The following is a 15,848-nucleotide window of genomic DNA, read 5'->3' on the forward strand; positions in this document are numbered from 1 at the left end:
CAGCTGATTGGCGGCATTTGTGGCGAGCTTGAAGCACAGTGTGATGCGAGAGGGTTAAGGGGGAGCATAGTTGAAGTTTGGGGTTAACAGCGCTTTCACATAAAAATAGCAAGAAGCAGTCACAACAGCAACAGAAACAACAACATGATGATGATGATGATGGGAGCTTGGGAGTCTCTCAGTGGCTTTTTCTTTAATATTTTGTGTGTGGTGCAAATGAGTGGCTCGGCTTGTCGCCATTCTCTGACTGTCCATTTGTGCCTGCGTGTGTGTGTGTGTGTGTAGTTGCTTGTCTTATAATTTATGCACGTCTTCAGGTTAAGAAAGTCAAACTATATTATCGCTGCGCTTAAGGCTTGACTTGAGTTTAGCTTAAAATGTGGGTGTACAAGTGTATGTATGTTTCTGTGTGTGTGTGTGTGTGTGTGTGTATTGTTGTTGGTACCTGTTTATGCCTATTGAGTGACTGATAAGACTTTGCAGACTGCAATTTGCTAATTATGCATAGGCATTAGCCCAAAGGCCACAATGGAGTATTTATTTGCAGTTAAAAGAGTTTTTTTTTTTGTAACATACACTTCTTTCTTCTTAAATGCACTTTGTAGCTGCTTAAACTTGTTATTGTTAAGGCTCAGCGTAGCTGCAATCAGTGACCGAAAACAATATACACACTTGAAGTCAATCAATCAATCAATTAATCAATTGGGCTTAATGACACACAACATTTGAAGTCACATTCGGAGCTTGTTAAATGGAAACGCGACGCTTTTTTTGCTGCGACTCCACATATCATCTTCTGTTTCGTTTTTTATTTCTTTTCTTTTGTTGAACATTCGACGCACCAAACACGACACAACACAGCAACAACAACGCGTTGAACTTGAGAGACCTTGACACTGGCGCTGCTCCACAGCAACTGAGACCAAACAGGCAACAAGTTGTGGCCAGTTACCCAAGTTCTTTGCCGCAGCCATCGACGCAGCAGCAAAAGAAGTGGATGTCATTTGCTGTGGATGCCAAGAGCGTAAGCAATCAGCCTAAAAGGGAAAGAGCGAGAGCTCAGAATCAGAATGATAAGCCAGCTGAGTCAAGCGTCTAATTAGCCAACGCTGACTTGATTATGTTATTTGATTTGATATCCACACACAACATACACTCTGAAAAGGTTAAGTTTCAGTTTTGGATGCCTGCAACGGAAGTTGCATCATTAGAAATTCAATGCATGCATCGTGTGGCTCACCTGTTGCCTGCCACAATCCCAACAACACTCAGCTGGTGTTCTCACAAATGGTTTTGGTTCGTGCTCCGAGCATTTCTCTTCTTTTTTAATGTACTTGTATTTATACAGTATCTTCACTCTTCACGTTGTTTATTTTGGTGTTGTTTGCCTTAATGTTTGATTTGAATCTGCCGCAATTTATCGTTGAAAAGGTGCCACATTAGTGCTGCCAACTCGATGCAATGTCTTTGTAGTCTATAGCAGCACAATTAATGTTTATGCCTAAAAGTATGCAATGATTTCCCAATTCGCTTTTCAGTTCGTGTCTTGAGTCTTTTGTTTTCAAGACTTGAAAATGGGAATATCAATTGAAAAAAAATATATTATTGTGATATACTAAAGAAAAACGAACAAAAAAAATTAGTTGTGTGAAAATTGAATTTAGTTGCAATAAATACTTAAACTTAATTAATAAAAAACTTAGTGTAGAATGAATTTAGAAGACAAACTAGTTATGGTCAAATCCGTTTTGAATAATTTAACAATCATAGGTCCATTTTTTTCAATGCCTAGTTCTTAAATATATTTATTATTTATTTAATATTGAGTTAGAACTCAAGATATAATCATTTGAAAAAAAAACCAGAAGATAATAATTATATCTTGAATTTTTAAATTGAATATTTTTGTTTGTAGCCATGGTGAAACAGTTTCGATTAACAAATAAAATTATTGACTCATTAACGCATTTATTAAATTCTTTTTATTTCGTTTTTAAATATTAATTAAAATTAGCAATAAAATTAGTTTTAAATTCATGAAGTTCTATACACGCATAGAATATAATAAATATGTTTATGATTAATGTTAACTGTTGCATGACCTCTCAAGTTGCACACAAAGTGAAAACAGAAATTACGAGAAGTAATATTAATAATAATAAAAAATAAATAGAAGATGCGCACACTTAAGAGAGGGCAGCTTTTGAAGCTTATACTTAAACACTAGCAACCCCGAGTCGTAGAGGAATCACATGGCCAGGCAACGGTGATGCAGATGCACACAACTGCGTAACTACTCGAGCGGTGACTGCAGTCTTCCAATTCGATTATTTGATGACAGCCTACGGTTCTACGCTGTTCTACGCATTGTTGTCATTGGCCATAACCTTGTTGATCCATGGTACAAAGTGCTGGATGTTTGTGTAGACACCCGGTAAATGCTCCCGGCCACAGCCAATGCCCCAGGAGACGAGACCAATGAGTGTCTTGCGGCCATCCATAGTTAATGTAAGTGGTCCACCGCTGTCACCCTGGCAGGAATCTCGACCGCCCTCCTTGTAGCCAGCACAAAGGAACACCTGAAATGGGAGAAATATAAAAGTCAGCTAAGCTTAAATATATTGAGAATTGATAAGCTTACATCGTGTATGGCCTCGCGTCTTCCGGCTGCGCGGAACCAGCGCTGGCAGCGATCATTGGAGATGACCTCCACGTCCACCTCCTGCAGCACCGAGGGCACAGTGCTCTGGCCATGCCGCGTTCGTCCCCAGCCCGCCACAGTGGCCATTTTGCCGGTTAACTTAGTGGTGGACGGTGGCAGACAGACTGGTATGATGTGCTGCTTGTAGACCACATTGCGATCCAGACGAATCAGTGCCACATCATTCTTAAAGTCAGCCGGATTGTAGTGTGGATGCACCTCCTTGCGCTCAATGCCGTATTCCTCGTGATTGAGACGCTCCTCCTGGGCACGCACGTCCCATTCGCCCAGACGTATCTTCATATTCGAGTTGGTGGTGCTGCAAGTAATTAAGCTGAAGTAACTCGGAGATTGAGGTTAATTAATTGCTACTTACGTGGCCACACAGTGGGCGGCGGTAACCACCCAGCGGTTGGAGATTAGCGCACCACCGCAGCTAAGTTTGCGCGTGAGAAAACCACTCTTGATGAGCGCCACCTGCCAGGGATGCGAGCCAAAGCCCGTGGAGTGACCACCAACAATGCGATTGGAGCGAGAATAAACCTCACCACAGCCTGTGAATTGCCAAATGGAGCGGATTAAACTAAAATACATTACTTAAAACATTAACTAATATAAGAGTGCAAACTAAGCTCAAATTAAGTGGTTTTGTGTTGTTGGTTTTTTTGTGGTGCATATAAAGGAAAACTTGCAGTGGTGCCAAAAATAAGTGGAGAGAGAGAGAGCGTGTGTGAGAGAGAGTAAGAGAAATATAACGAAAGATAGATAGTGAGTACGGATGAGTTGGTTTAGTACCCGGAACAGGACGATAGCTGGCATCATTGTAGCCACCACCACTGTCGTACTCATCCACTGCCTCGCCCGCATTCAAATCCAGCACATTGCCCACCGCAAAGGGCTGCGCTTGTGGTTCGTGTGAAGGCGGTTGTTGTTGTGGTTGCTGCGGACGCTTTATGTCACCGCTATCCGGCGGTGCATCCACATCAAAGAAACTGTCCAGATGATTGGTAATGCCCAAATGATTTGTGTCATGCTGCTCCCAGCTGTTCAAACTGGTGGCAGAGGGACGATGAACGGATGAACTGGAGCCGGAACTAGAGCTGGGCTTATACGGATTGCCGTTGTTGTTGTAATGTGTCGCCGGTCGCTTTGTGCTGTAGTAGGCGTGGCTGGGATAGGCGGGACGTGCTGATGATGACGAGGCCGTTGACAGGCCGTTGTTATTGTGATGATGATGCGCTTGATGATGATGATGATGATGGGCTGGCTTGTTGGCCGTTGGCGACAAATCGGGATAAATGTCGTGCAAGTGTATTATGTCACCTGTGTGTAAGAATCATCATGATGTTGCAGTTTTCCTCTATACACAACCGTTGCTTAAGAGTGTGTGTATATGGCTGGGATCTTTTAAAACTAGGGTCAACTTTCGCCGCGAAATTCGACAATTTGTAAGTGAAAGATTTCGAGCAAAAGTAATCATAATAAAAAGTGAATTACAGTTGAAGGGAACTCTGCACGACTTTATTATGTCACCGCAGCCAATGAAGTCGAAATTAAAGTCTCGACTAACCAAACTGACCAACTGTCCATGACAGAAACAAAGCCACAAACACACACACACATACACATACACACACATGTATGCGATAACATTTCGCACGTAATTTAAAAACAAAAAGGGGACGAAAAAAGTCACAGAACGACACAACTTTATTAACACTTTCTTGAGGCTTTATTTGGAGTTTAATTTTATTTTTTTTGTATGAAAACAGATGCCGTAACTTTTCCCACATTTTTGTCTGACGCGCGAAACAAATAAATAAATAAAAATAATATTAAAGCAGAAGACGTTGATATGAAACTCTTTGCAGGCAAATTGAAACCAAGCCACGAAAATTTCACTTTTCAAATGCAAAAACGTTCACCTTCGTTTATTTCCGCAACCGACAACCAACAACAGACATTGCCCACTTTTCGGCCTTTTCATTGTCGCGTCTTTTGGCTTTACTTTAGGAAAATTTTACACTCGACTGACACGCAGACCCAAAAAAAATAAACATTAATAAAACAGTTCCCAGAAAGCGGCACACAACATTTTCCCCCTTAAAGAAAGTGAAGAGACAGAACGCGCTTTTTTATAAGCTTCAAGAAAATTGCTCCAAAAATATAATGAAAAAAAAAAGAAACGTACAAAAAGTAAACTGAGATTTGGCTCATTTTTAATGGGCATCCAAAAATTTCCATCAAGAATTATTTATAACATGTTGTAATGCGTTTTTGTTGTTGTTATTTGTTGTTGCTGCTGTTGTTTATTTGTTGTTTTTGCTGTGTAACATGCACGTAAAAAAAAAGCCGAACAGAAGCCTAGAAAATTAAACAGAGCACAACAAAATGGCAGCAAGCTGCTGAGTAACTGTATTTCTGTCTACCTAGACGTCTGCGTGTGTTTCTGAGTGTGTGTGTGGCATAATATTTGTTGTTATTGGCTTTAATTATTTGAAAGATTACGATATTCCGAATGCACTTGATTGAAAATCGAAAACAATTCAAAATCAAATTTTAGTCAAGGAATGCGATGTGCAAAATCAAACAACAATTTGACTTTTTAAATAACTGGGATAAAAAATGAATTGAAGTTAATGTTGTTAACCTTTAATGCAAGGCAAATAAATTAAAAACAATGTATGCAATAAAGATAAAACCAATTGAATTTCTTCTAAACTAAAAATATGCTCCGAAAATTGTAAGAAAATAATTCCATTTACAACAAATGGTATATAATTTAATTTTTTTTTTTTAACTATAGGAAGACATAATAAATGTTTTAGATAATGTAAATAATAAATATAAAAAATATATATAAATTCAAATTTATTATTTTAAATTTATTTGCCTTATTTGTATGTTTTTTAAGCGTTCAGTTGAACGTTTAATTAAACTAACAATAATTTCTCGTTGTTTATTTATCAATTTCTTTCAATTACATTAGGTAAACTGCTTTATCAATTTGCAACCCTAACAAATTGAGTTTGTCATCCACTTGATGTCGTAATGTACTTTATGCTCATTGTTGTCCTACAGTTTCTGCTTTACTCGAATGCTCCCTGATCGACATGTTTAATGGTCTACCATTGACACCTTCCAGTCGAGCGCCTGCATTGAATTTGGTAATGTCAGCGCAATGCATTTTGTGTTGTGTACTCTGCCTGATTTATCCAGCAAGTGTTTCAATTGCCAGTGGAGGTGGTGTGTGTGTGTGTGGGAGGGGGGTTGTGTGTGTGTAGGCAAAGTCGAGCAATTTGTTGTCATTTTCGAAATGCGAACTAATTTATTGCCACGACAAAATTGCATAACCGAAAGCAACCCGCAATTTACCCACCGTTAAGACAATGTTACGCCAACGCCAAACAATGCAACGATGGATGATGAATGACAAAACCGAAACCGCAAGCCGTCGTCTTAAACCGCAAATTCGTTCTGCGCCCACCCGCACGTCGACTGATACATTGATATAGGGTGGATCACCGACCAATATATTCTTGTTCATTTAACATGTATCTGTGATACATAGAGACCCATGATTGATACCATTTATTAGCGATTGGATACCAAAATTTAGCCGTCAGTATGAGGCACAGACGCAAGGGCTGATCAAAGATACAAAATGTTTGATTTGAGCAAGTTGATAGAGCACAACTTTACGTACCGCATTAAAGATCGATGGGGACGCCGCCTTTGTTGATGGTGCCGGCGCCCGAGCGCCTGAGGCCAGATGCATCGGCCTGCGGATCGGCTGTTGATATGCCGGATGAAAGAGGCCAGCATAAAAGTACGGCTAATGATAGTTGGTTCAGATGACAATTACTTGGAATGCAATGTACCCGTCTGCACGATGAGTTTCTCCTGTGGCTGAGGGCAGAAGCGGCGAGCAGCGAGCGGTTTTGAGGAAAACGCGTACTGATTTCTTTCTGCACCATTGCAATGCATTCTTTATTTGCTGCCCGCTGTTGCGGTCATTATTGCCTGCTTTATGGCTTTCGCGAAGCGCTCGCGTTTTCACCTGAGGATTTCTCGGCATTTCACTTTGCCGGGCCACGGGATCAGCTCACGCACGAAAAGGTTATAAATTTGGCGTAACGGTCAGCCAGCTCGACTGCAGCTCGAATCAAATAAAGGCGACCGTACGTCGGGAAATTCAGCTCAGAACTAAGCCAAAGTTTTTTGTTTGCGACTCAACGAAGCTGCCGAAGAGTTTTGCTCGCATTTCGCCATTTCACTTGCACAAGCCGAAGACGAGAGAGAGCGTGAGAGAGAGAGAGCAACAACAAGTTTTGTTGCTGAAGCTTGGCAACATGTTGCCAAGTCTATGCTTTGGCTTTGGCTTTGATTGAGATTTGCGTTTATTTGTTTGCTTTTGTTGGTCAAGGTTTCTTTCAGCTCAGTTACGAGTCTGTGTGTATGAGTGTTTGAGTACTCTTATTCGATCACAAAATAATCTATAATCTATATATAACATGGTTGTTGTTTAACACTTTCGAATGTCGCCTGCAATTGTCGTTAATTGCAGTTGATTTTCCTGCTCCCGAGCAGTTTTTAAGTATCTCTTGGAAAAAGACTTTTGCTTTTTTTTTTATTTTTTTTTATCTTTTGTATACCCTGTTTCTTTGTGAATTTTCTATATTACATGGCTGCAGCGGCAGTGCATGCCATTGAACTTGTGCTGCAATTTGCGGTCGCTTTATTTTTAGTTGCCTGTGTAATATGCAGCTAGATAGATATATGATATTTCATATCTTTTTTATTGTATATGTATTTTGGTAATTATTTTAATGGTCTCTTCATAATGGACCATAACACGCGCTTTCATTTGGGGCGCAGAATGGGCCATATGTTAATGTCGCCTCTCAGTCGACAAAAATAATTACTCAGCTTCAACTTTAACTTCCACTCTGCACAACGCATTTCGCTGGCTAATTGGTGTTCGTGTTTTACTTGTTGTTGTTGCCTTTTGGAAAGTCCAATTAAAGCTGTAAGCATTCACCAGATTTCTGCTGTCTGCTGGTTGCTGCTCGAAACAAGAACCGAACACATAATATTGTTTTCACACCCATCAGACACTTCTCTCACTTTCGCTCTTCAACTTTTATTATGGTAGAAATTTAGTTGTGTGTGAATCATGTGAACTTGACATCGAATCGATGGTGTTCGACTCAAGGTTAACTAATATGTAGATTATGCAATTGTCGCGTGTTATCCATGTTTTTAGTGAGTCAAAGCAAGCGAAACGAAAGACTTAGGCAACGAACTTACTGCGGAAAAAGGTGGACGGCTTGCGCAAATTCTTATCAATGAAAAGATAGACTACCACATCGAATGACTTAGGCAGCGAACTTGCATGAGGGCAAAGTTCACAAAGATCAAAAGACTAAGGTAACGAACTTGTTTATGACTCTGTCAAGGACAAACAACTTGACGAATGCAAAGTTCTTTAATTTTTGAAGAACTCAGGCGACGAACTTGCTATAGCTAGCTGCACCAAAATGAAAGACTTAGGCAACGAACTTGCATGAGGGCAAAGTTCAAAGAGAGAAGAAGACTAAGGAAACGAACTTGTTTGTGACTCTGTCAAGGACAAAAAAACTTGACGAATGCAAAGTTCTTTGATTTTTAAAGATTAACTTTCTATAGCTAGCTGTATTTAAACGAAAGACTTAGGCAACGAACTTGCATACTTACAATCGAGCTCATCGAAGAACTTGGCTTGTTTGGGCAAATCCTTGTCAATGGCCTGCTTTAACTCCGGCGTTACCACCGCATTGTACTTGGAGTTGTAGCTACTGTGTGCGGCGTCCAGACAGTGGGACAGACACACGACCAACAGCAGCAATATCAGCCGTGATGTTGGCAGCAGCAGCAGCTGCCGTGCAACTGAGCGCATTTTGCAATAATTTCGTAGTTGTTGTTGTTATAATTGTTGTTGTTGTTGCTGTTGTTGATACCGTTGTGTTGTTGTTGCCTTGTTTGTCTGCGATTTTGTGCAATTTGTGTGTGTTTCACTTAATTCACGTAGCGGCGCGAGTTTTTGATTGAATAATCGCTCGTTTACATAGCAGGCGGTCGGGAGTCAAAAATTGAATTAAATATAAAAATAATCGCAGACGAAACAATCACAATTTTTTGTTAATATTTGGCAATAATTCACAGTGCATATTTCGAGGTCATTTTAATAAATTAACAATTTGTGTACACGCACTTTTTCGTAGCATTTGTTTATGTGTGTAGGTGTGTGTGTGTGTGTGTGTGTGTGCGTTACAGCGTTTACAACCGAAACTGTTATTGGTTGTGGATGCGCGCACGGACTTTGCGTTCGCGAACAGTTTGCGGTAACGTCAAAACACTTAATAAACAGTTGGCTGACAAATTCAAAATCAAAAAGCCATCAACACCGCTCACCAACACACACACACACACATATGTATATACCAACACTCACGCACTGTCGCCGCAGAGACGTCGCAACGTTGACTATTGAGTAATAAGTAAGCGCCCAAAGAGTGTGAAACGTAGTCTCCGACAGAGGCAACTATATATATGTGATTGTGTGTGTGTGTGTGTGTGGAGAGTCACACTCGCATCGAAATCGAAAGTGAAAAGAAAAGGCAAGACAAGACGTGGCCTCTGAGCAGAGACGGCAACTTTTGTCGCTCACTTGGCAATTGCATGTCGCATGTTGCTTAGTTGTTGCTCTGCCTGTTTGTTGCATTGTTGTTGCTGTTGTTGTTGTTGCTGTTGCCGCTGGCATGACTAATGTTTAATTTGGAGCTGCGCTCAGAGTCACACTTATAGAAAACGATATGAGAAAAAAGAGGAAGTTAAGTTTTGCCACCAATTTGTGGAGTGCCAAGTAATTTTAACCAAACAGTCGAAAAATCAACAACAATTGTACAAATTGCAACAGGAAAAACCTGCAGACATCCAGCTGAGTTAAAGTCAGCGTCAGAGTCAGGCAACGAAGCGAAAGCCAAACGCATACAACATCTTATTTCAAGTTTATTTCAAGCGTGAAAAATCAACAGCAACAGCAACAACAACAATAACAATACAATCGAAGCAAATGCAACTGCAACTTAAGCTTAATAATTGAAATGAACAAAGCCCAAATAATTGATTGCTACTTAAAGCGAAGAATGAATGAGGCGGATTTGGGATTGATGGGTTCATGGAAACTTATTGGTTGACACACTTGAAGACAAAACAACAATAATAATACAAAAAAAAGTACAGAAAAAATATAATAAAAACAAACTGAAAACGAACGTAACATAATTTAAGTATATTGGGCAATTTGCAGATGACACTCGACGAGTGTTTGACTTGGCCCGTCTTAATGTGTTTAATAAACAAATTATGATTGTTGTTGTTGTTGTTGTTGCTATTGTTTATTTAGTTGTTGTTGCTGTTGAGGCTTTAGCAGTTGATTGTGGCATTTATGGCAGACACACTAAATGGGAAATGGGCCAGCACAGCGAATGCCAAATGACATAACAAAGCAAATTTGTTGTACGTGTTGCAAAGTGCGTAATTCAATTTCAAATGCAACAGTTGAAACCAGCGTTCAAGGTCGGTCACCCACACCTAAATACACCCCAAAGAAGACACAAACACACACACTTAACTACATAATAATATTTAATAAATCTAATAAATTGTATTTTGTTATTGTTATTTTCGTTGTTGTGATTGCTGTGATTGCACATGGCCATTGCTTAATGCTACACGGCATAAACTAATGAGATTTGCTTGCCACACCCGGTGGACAGCTGTGCTACAGCTCATTGTGCGCCACAACATCCTCCACCCAGCGCAGACTCTTCTGCAGATTGTGATAGATGCCCGGCTGATGATCCACGCCACAGCCAAAACCAGCGCTTGTAATGCCCACGAGCACAAAGCGACCACGTTCCTTAATGATCAATGGACCGCCAGAGTCGCCTGGAAGAAAATAAAATATTTTATTACTAACACTCAAACTAATACTTATTGATATTATTGTTGAATGTGTAACAAAAAGGCTTTTTCATTTTTTTCCTTTTAGTTTTAAATTTAAAAATATAAGTGTAAACTTTTTTATTGAATAAATTTGTTTTAATTGCTTAATAAATTTTATTTATTTATATTTATTTTATTTATATTTTGGGTTATGAACCAAATTTTATTTAAAATAATGTTCGTCCGACTGCATTTATCGACGTTAAATAAATAAATTTTTTATTTTTTTTTTTTAAGTAAATGTAACTAATATAAAAAATAAATAAAAAATTTTACTAAGAATAATATATTTTAAACGTATTTTTGAAAGGCAGTAAAAAGTTAATTGTAATGAAATTTTATCAAAGTTGATCTCTGATCTGTTGGAAGAGAATTTGTATTATATAAGAAGCTCAATTTAAATTTAAATAAATTAACAGCTTACAGAGCCTGCCTCAATTCTGTTAACTTCCCCACTGTTCAGCGCTTAACAGAGCGCTGTTAAAGCGCAGCCTAAGAGTATGCTACACTTTTAATTCAAAGCTTACCTAGACAAGCGTCCATGTGACCATCCGAGTGACCGGCACAAAACATTTCCGACTTGATTTCCACATTGATCTGCTTGCTCTCATGCCAGCGTATGCAGTCCAAGGTGGCTGTGGAGAGTTTTAGTTAACATGTATCTAGATTAAATCGCTGGCTACTCACAGATGATGGGCACACTGGCCACTTGCAGCATATTGGTGCCCGCATGCCCCATGTGCGCCTCCGTCTTGCCCCAGCCGGCAATGAGGCCTTTGCGGCCAATCAATCTTATCGGATATTGTGGCAGACAAATGGGCAGAATGTGCTCACTGAATGCCGTGGGTCGCGACAGCTTGAGCAGCGCCAGATCATAGCGATCCGGCTGTGTGATGCGAAAGTTGAAACGGGGATGTATGATCTTCTGGAGCACACTGTGCTTCTCCACGGGCAGCGGCTCATGTATGTGCCCCAGATTCTGTGTGTCCAGTTCGCCCAGATACACTGTTATATCGTCCAGCTGCGCCTGCTGTATGCAATGTGCCGCCGTTGCCACCATATTGGCCGAGATCAATACCCCGCCGCACTGATACTCCGCTATCCGTATATGTGCCAGCCACGGATACTCGGCAAACTGTGCCGGTCTACCGCCAATGATGCGCTTCTGCAGCGTATTCTGTGCTGTGCGTGGCATGCCACATTCTGGCTGCAAGTTCATCATGAGATTAGTTAATAATTCTTCAGCATACTTAATGATGGCATTGAGAGCACATTTCAAAGAAATATATAAAGAAATAAAAAAAACTGTGGAAAACTCGTTTTTTCATTACAAATGTCTTCAATTGTCTTCTATTGTTGCCATGGCTCACACGCAGTGCGGATTTAATGCCTGCTGGCAATTCAATGTGTTGGCATAGCTTTGGTCTCATGTCTTAGACTCAAGTCTATGTAATTAGGCTTATTAAATCTTACACAATTCCATATTTTGAGAGTATTCTGTTTTTTCCCCTTTTCACTCGTGAACTTTTTTTCTCCTTCTGTCTTCAGCTCTCTCTCTCTCTCTCTCTCTCTCTATGTATATTTGTCCCTTCTCATCTTAATGTGCTACTGCGTAGGTAACTGTTTCTTTACCAGGCTCTTATACTGTCATAACTTGAACAAAACTTGACCAATTTTTGATTTGGTTTCTAAAATAATTCTGCATTTAAATTTGTATCATCTAGAAAATTTGATATTTTTTCGATTCTAAGCCATCTATTATCCAATTTTCCATACCTACCCCTTGACATTTTTTCAAAAAGTTTGATCTCTCATAACTTCATCAAAAATTAACCGATTTTCAAGCGGAATGCCATTTTGTTCATGATTTGGTCTCTAAAATTATTCTGCATTTAAATATATATCATATAGAAAATTTGATATTTTTTCGGTTCTAAGCCATCTAATATTCAATTTTCCATACCTACCCCTTGACATTTTTTCAAAAACTTTGATCTCCCATAACTTCATTAAAACTGATCCGATTTTCAAGCGGAATGCAATTTTGTTTATGATTTGGTCTCTAAATTGATTCTGCTTTTATATTTGAATCATCTAAAATATTTGATATTTTTTCGATTCTAAGTCATCTAACATCCAATTTTCCATACCTACCCCTTGACATTTTTTCAAAAACTTTGATCTCTCATAACTTCATCAAAAATTAACCGATTTTCCAGCGGAATGTCATTTTGTTCATAATTTGGTCTCTAAAATTATTCTGCATTTAAATATTTATCATCTAGAAAATTTGATATTTTTCCGATTCTAAGCCATCTAATATTCAATTTTCCATACCTACCCTTTGACATTTTTTCAAAAACTTTGATCTCTCATAACTTCATCAAAAATTAACCGATTTTCAAACGGAATGTCATTTTGTTCATGATATGGTCTCTAAATTGATTCTGCTTTTATATTTGAATCATCTAAAATATTTGATATTTTTTCGATTCTAAGTCATCTAACATCCAATTTTCCATACCTACCCCTTGACATTTTTTCAAAAACTTTGATCTCTCATAACTTCATCAAAAATTAACCGATTTTCAAGCGGAATGTCATTTTGATCATGATTTGGTCTCTAAATTGATTCTGCATTTAAATATTTATCATCTAGAAAATTTGATATTTTTTCGATTCTAAGCCATCTATTATCAAATTTTCCATACCTACCCCTTGACATTTTTTCAAAAACTTTGATCTCTCATAACTTCATCAAAAATAAACCGATTTTCCAGCGGAATGTCATTTTGTTCATAATTTGGTCTCTTAAATTATTCTGCATTTAAATATTTATCATCTAGAAAATTTGATATTTTTCCGATTCTAAGCCATCTAATATTCAATTTTCCATACCTACCCTTTACATTTTTTCAAAAACTTTGATCTCTCATAACTTCATCAAAAATTAACCGATTTTCAAGCGGAATGTCATTTTGTTCATGATTTGGTCTCTAAAATTATTCTGCATTTAAATATATCATATAGAAAATTTGATATTTTTTCGGTTCTAAGCCATCTAATATCCAATTTTCCATACCTACCCCTTGACATTTTTCAAAACTTTGATCTCCCATAACTTCATTAAAACTGATCCGATTTTCAAGCGGAATGCAATTTTGTTTATGATTTGGTCTCTAAAACTATTCTGCATTTAAATATTTATCACCTAAAAAATTTCATATTTTTTCGATTCGAAGCCATCTAATATTCAATTTTCCATACCTACCCTTTACATTTTTTCAAAAACTTTGATCTCTCATAACTTCATCAAAAATTAACCGATTTTCAAGCGGAATGTCATTTTGTTCATGATTTGGTCTCTAAAATTATTCTGCATTTAAATATATATCATATAGAAAATTTGATATTTTTTCGGTTCTAAGCCATCTAATATCCAATTTTCCATACCTACCCCTTGACATTTTTTCAAAAACTTTGATCTCCCATAACTTCATTAAAACTGATCCGATTTTCAAGCGGAATGCAATTTTGTTTATGATTTGGTCTCTAAAACTATTCTGCATTTAAATATTTATCATCTAGAAAATTTGATATTGTTTCGATTCGAAGCCATCTAATATCCAATTTTCCATACCTACCCCTTGACATTTTTTCAAAAATTTTGATCTCGCATAACTTCATCAAAAATTAACCGATTTTCAAGCGGAATGTCATTTTGATCATGATTTGGTCTCTAAATTGATTCTGCATTTAAATATTTATCATCTAGAAAATTTGATATTTTTTCGATTCTAAGCCATCTATTATCAAATTTTCCATACCTACCCCTTGACATTTTTTCAAAAACTTTGATCTCCCATAACTTCATTAAAACTGATCAGATTTTCAAGCGGAATGCAATTTTGTTTATGATTTGGTCTCTAAAACTATTCTGCATTTAAATATTTATCACCTAAGAAATTTCATATTTTTTCGATTCGAAGCCATCTAATATCCAATTTTCCATACCTACCCCTTGACATTTTTTCAAAAACTTTGATCTCTCATAACTTTATCAAAAATTAACCAATTTTCAAGCGGTATGTCATTTTGTTCATAATTTGGTCTCTAAAATTACTCTGCATTTAAATATTTATCATCTAGAAAATTTGATATTTTTTCGAATCTAAGCCATCTAATATCCAATTTTCCATACTTCCCCTTGACATTTTTTCAAAATCTTTGATCTCTCATAACTTCATCAAAAATTAACCGATTTTCAAGCGGAATGCCATTTTGTTCGTGATTTGATTTATTATAAAACGACATTGATTCCTTGCTTTTATCTCTATTGGCCCAACCCTGTTGTCTAGTGTAATTGCACAATGCCAATTGCCGGCTGTCACTTACCTTGACATTGTGCAGCTCGTTATCATCGCGCCGTCGCAACATAATACGTTTGGGGAGACTGTTCAGACTCATCTTGAGTTTTCCATAGTCAACCAGATTGTCCAGCGGCGATTGATGTTGATGTTGATGCTGATGCTGAATCTGATGCTGATGCTGATGAGGCTCGGCAACACAGCAGCTGAAGAGCCATTTGTTGCTGCCACAGCCTTTGGCATGCTTGCCACCTTGCAGCCAGCAGGAGAAGCTCAACTTGCACGGCCAAACGCCACTCTGATGCACACACTCTGCGGGCACGCCTAGCAATGTATTGAGTATACCTAACGAGAGGAGAGATTCCATTTAGCTGGACAGGATTAAATCGCGGGCAATGCCGGCACTTACTGGCACGCATGGGTTCTAATTGACAGAGGAGCAGGCACAGTCCCAAAAGCAGCAAATCGCAATTCCATTGGCGACACATTTCGCAGTCACAGTCAGAGTCACTGTTTCACAGAGTCACAGAATCACAAGTCAACGTTTAGTGTTCACTTTTAACACAATTTGCTGGCAGTTAAATTTGAGTGCTGTTTGTTATTGTTGTTAATGAAAGCATGACAATTTCTTATTCACTTTTATGTCGTCGCTTTTGTTATTATTGTGTTGTTTGATTGTGGTTGTTGTTGCTGTTGTTGTTGCTGTTGGTTTTGGTGTCTTCTGCTTTTCC

The 15,848-nt window shown here is 38.3% G+C and overlaps 2 protein-coding genes across 2 annotated transcripts; both read right to left on the minus strand.

Moving 5' to 3' along the window:
- Positions 1 to 2,185: 2,185 nt before the first annotated feature.
- LOC117785960 (serine proteinase stubble) lies at positions 2,186 to 8,639 on the minus strand. The gene is made up of 5 exons (XM_034624252.1): positions 8,438 to 8,639; positions 3,497 to 4,027; positions 3,078 to 3,255; positions 2,642 to 3,020; positions 2,186 to 2,579 (listed from the first exon to the last, which is right to left on the minus strand). The coding sequence occupies exons 1-5, from the start codon at positions 8,637 to 8,639 to the stop codon at positions 2,361 to 2,363; spliced, it is 1,509 nt and encodes a 502-aa protein (XP_034480143.1). The 3' UTR covers positions 2,186 to 2,360.
- A 1,733-nt stretch (positions 8,640 to 10,372) lies between these two features.
- Positions 10,373 to 15,644, minus strand: LOC117784745 (serine proteinase stubble). Its single transcript, XM_034622553.1, has 5 exons — positions 15,527 to 15,644; positions 15,146 to 15,462; positions 11,438 to 11,957; positions 11,278 to 11,385; positions 10,373 to 10,693 (listed from the first exon to the last, which is right to left on the minus strand). Exons 1-5 carry the CDS (start codon positions 15,603 to 15,605, stop codon positions 10,527 to 10,529), a joined length of 1,191 nt encoding a protein of 396 aa, XP_034478444.1. The 5' UTR covers positions 15,606 to 15,644; the 3' UTR covers positions 10,373 to 10,526.
- Positions 15,645 to 15,848: the final 204 nt, after the last annotated feature.

Source organism: Drosophila innubila (genome assembly GCF_004354385.1).
Source record: "Drosophila innubila isolate TH190305 chromosome 2R unlocalized genomic scaffold, UK_Dinn_1.0 1_C_2R, whole genome shotgun sequence".
Classification (NCBI taxonomy): Eukaryota; Metazoa; Arthropoda; class Insecta; order Diptera; family Drosophilidae; genus Drosophila; species Drosophila innubila.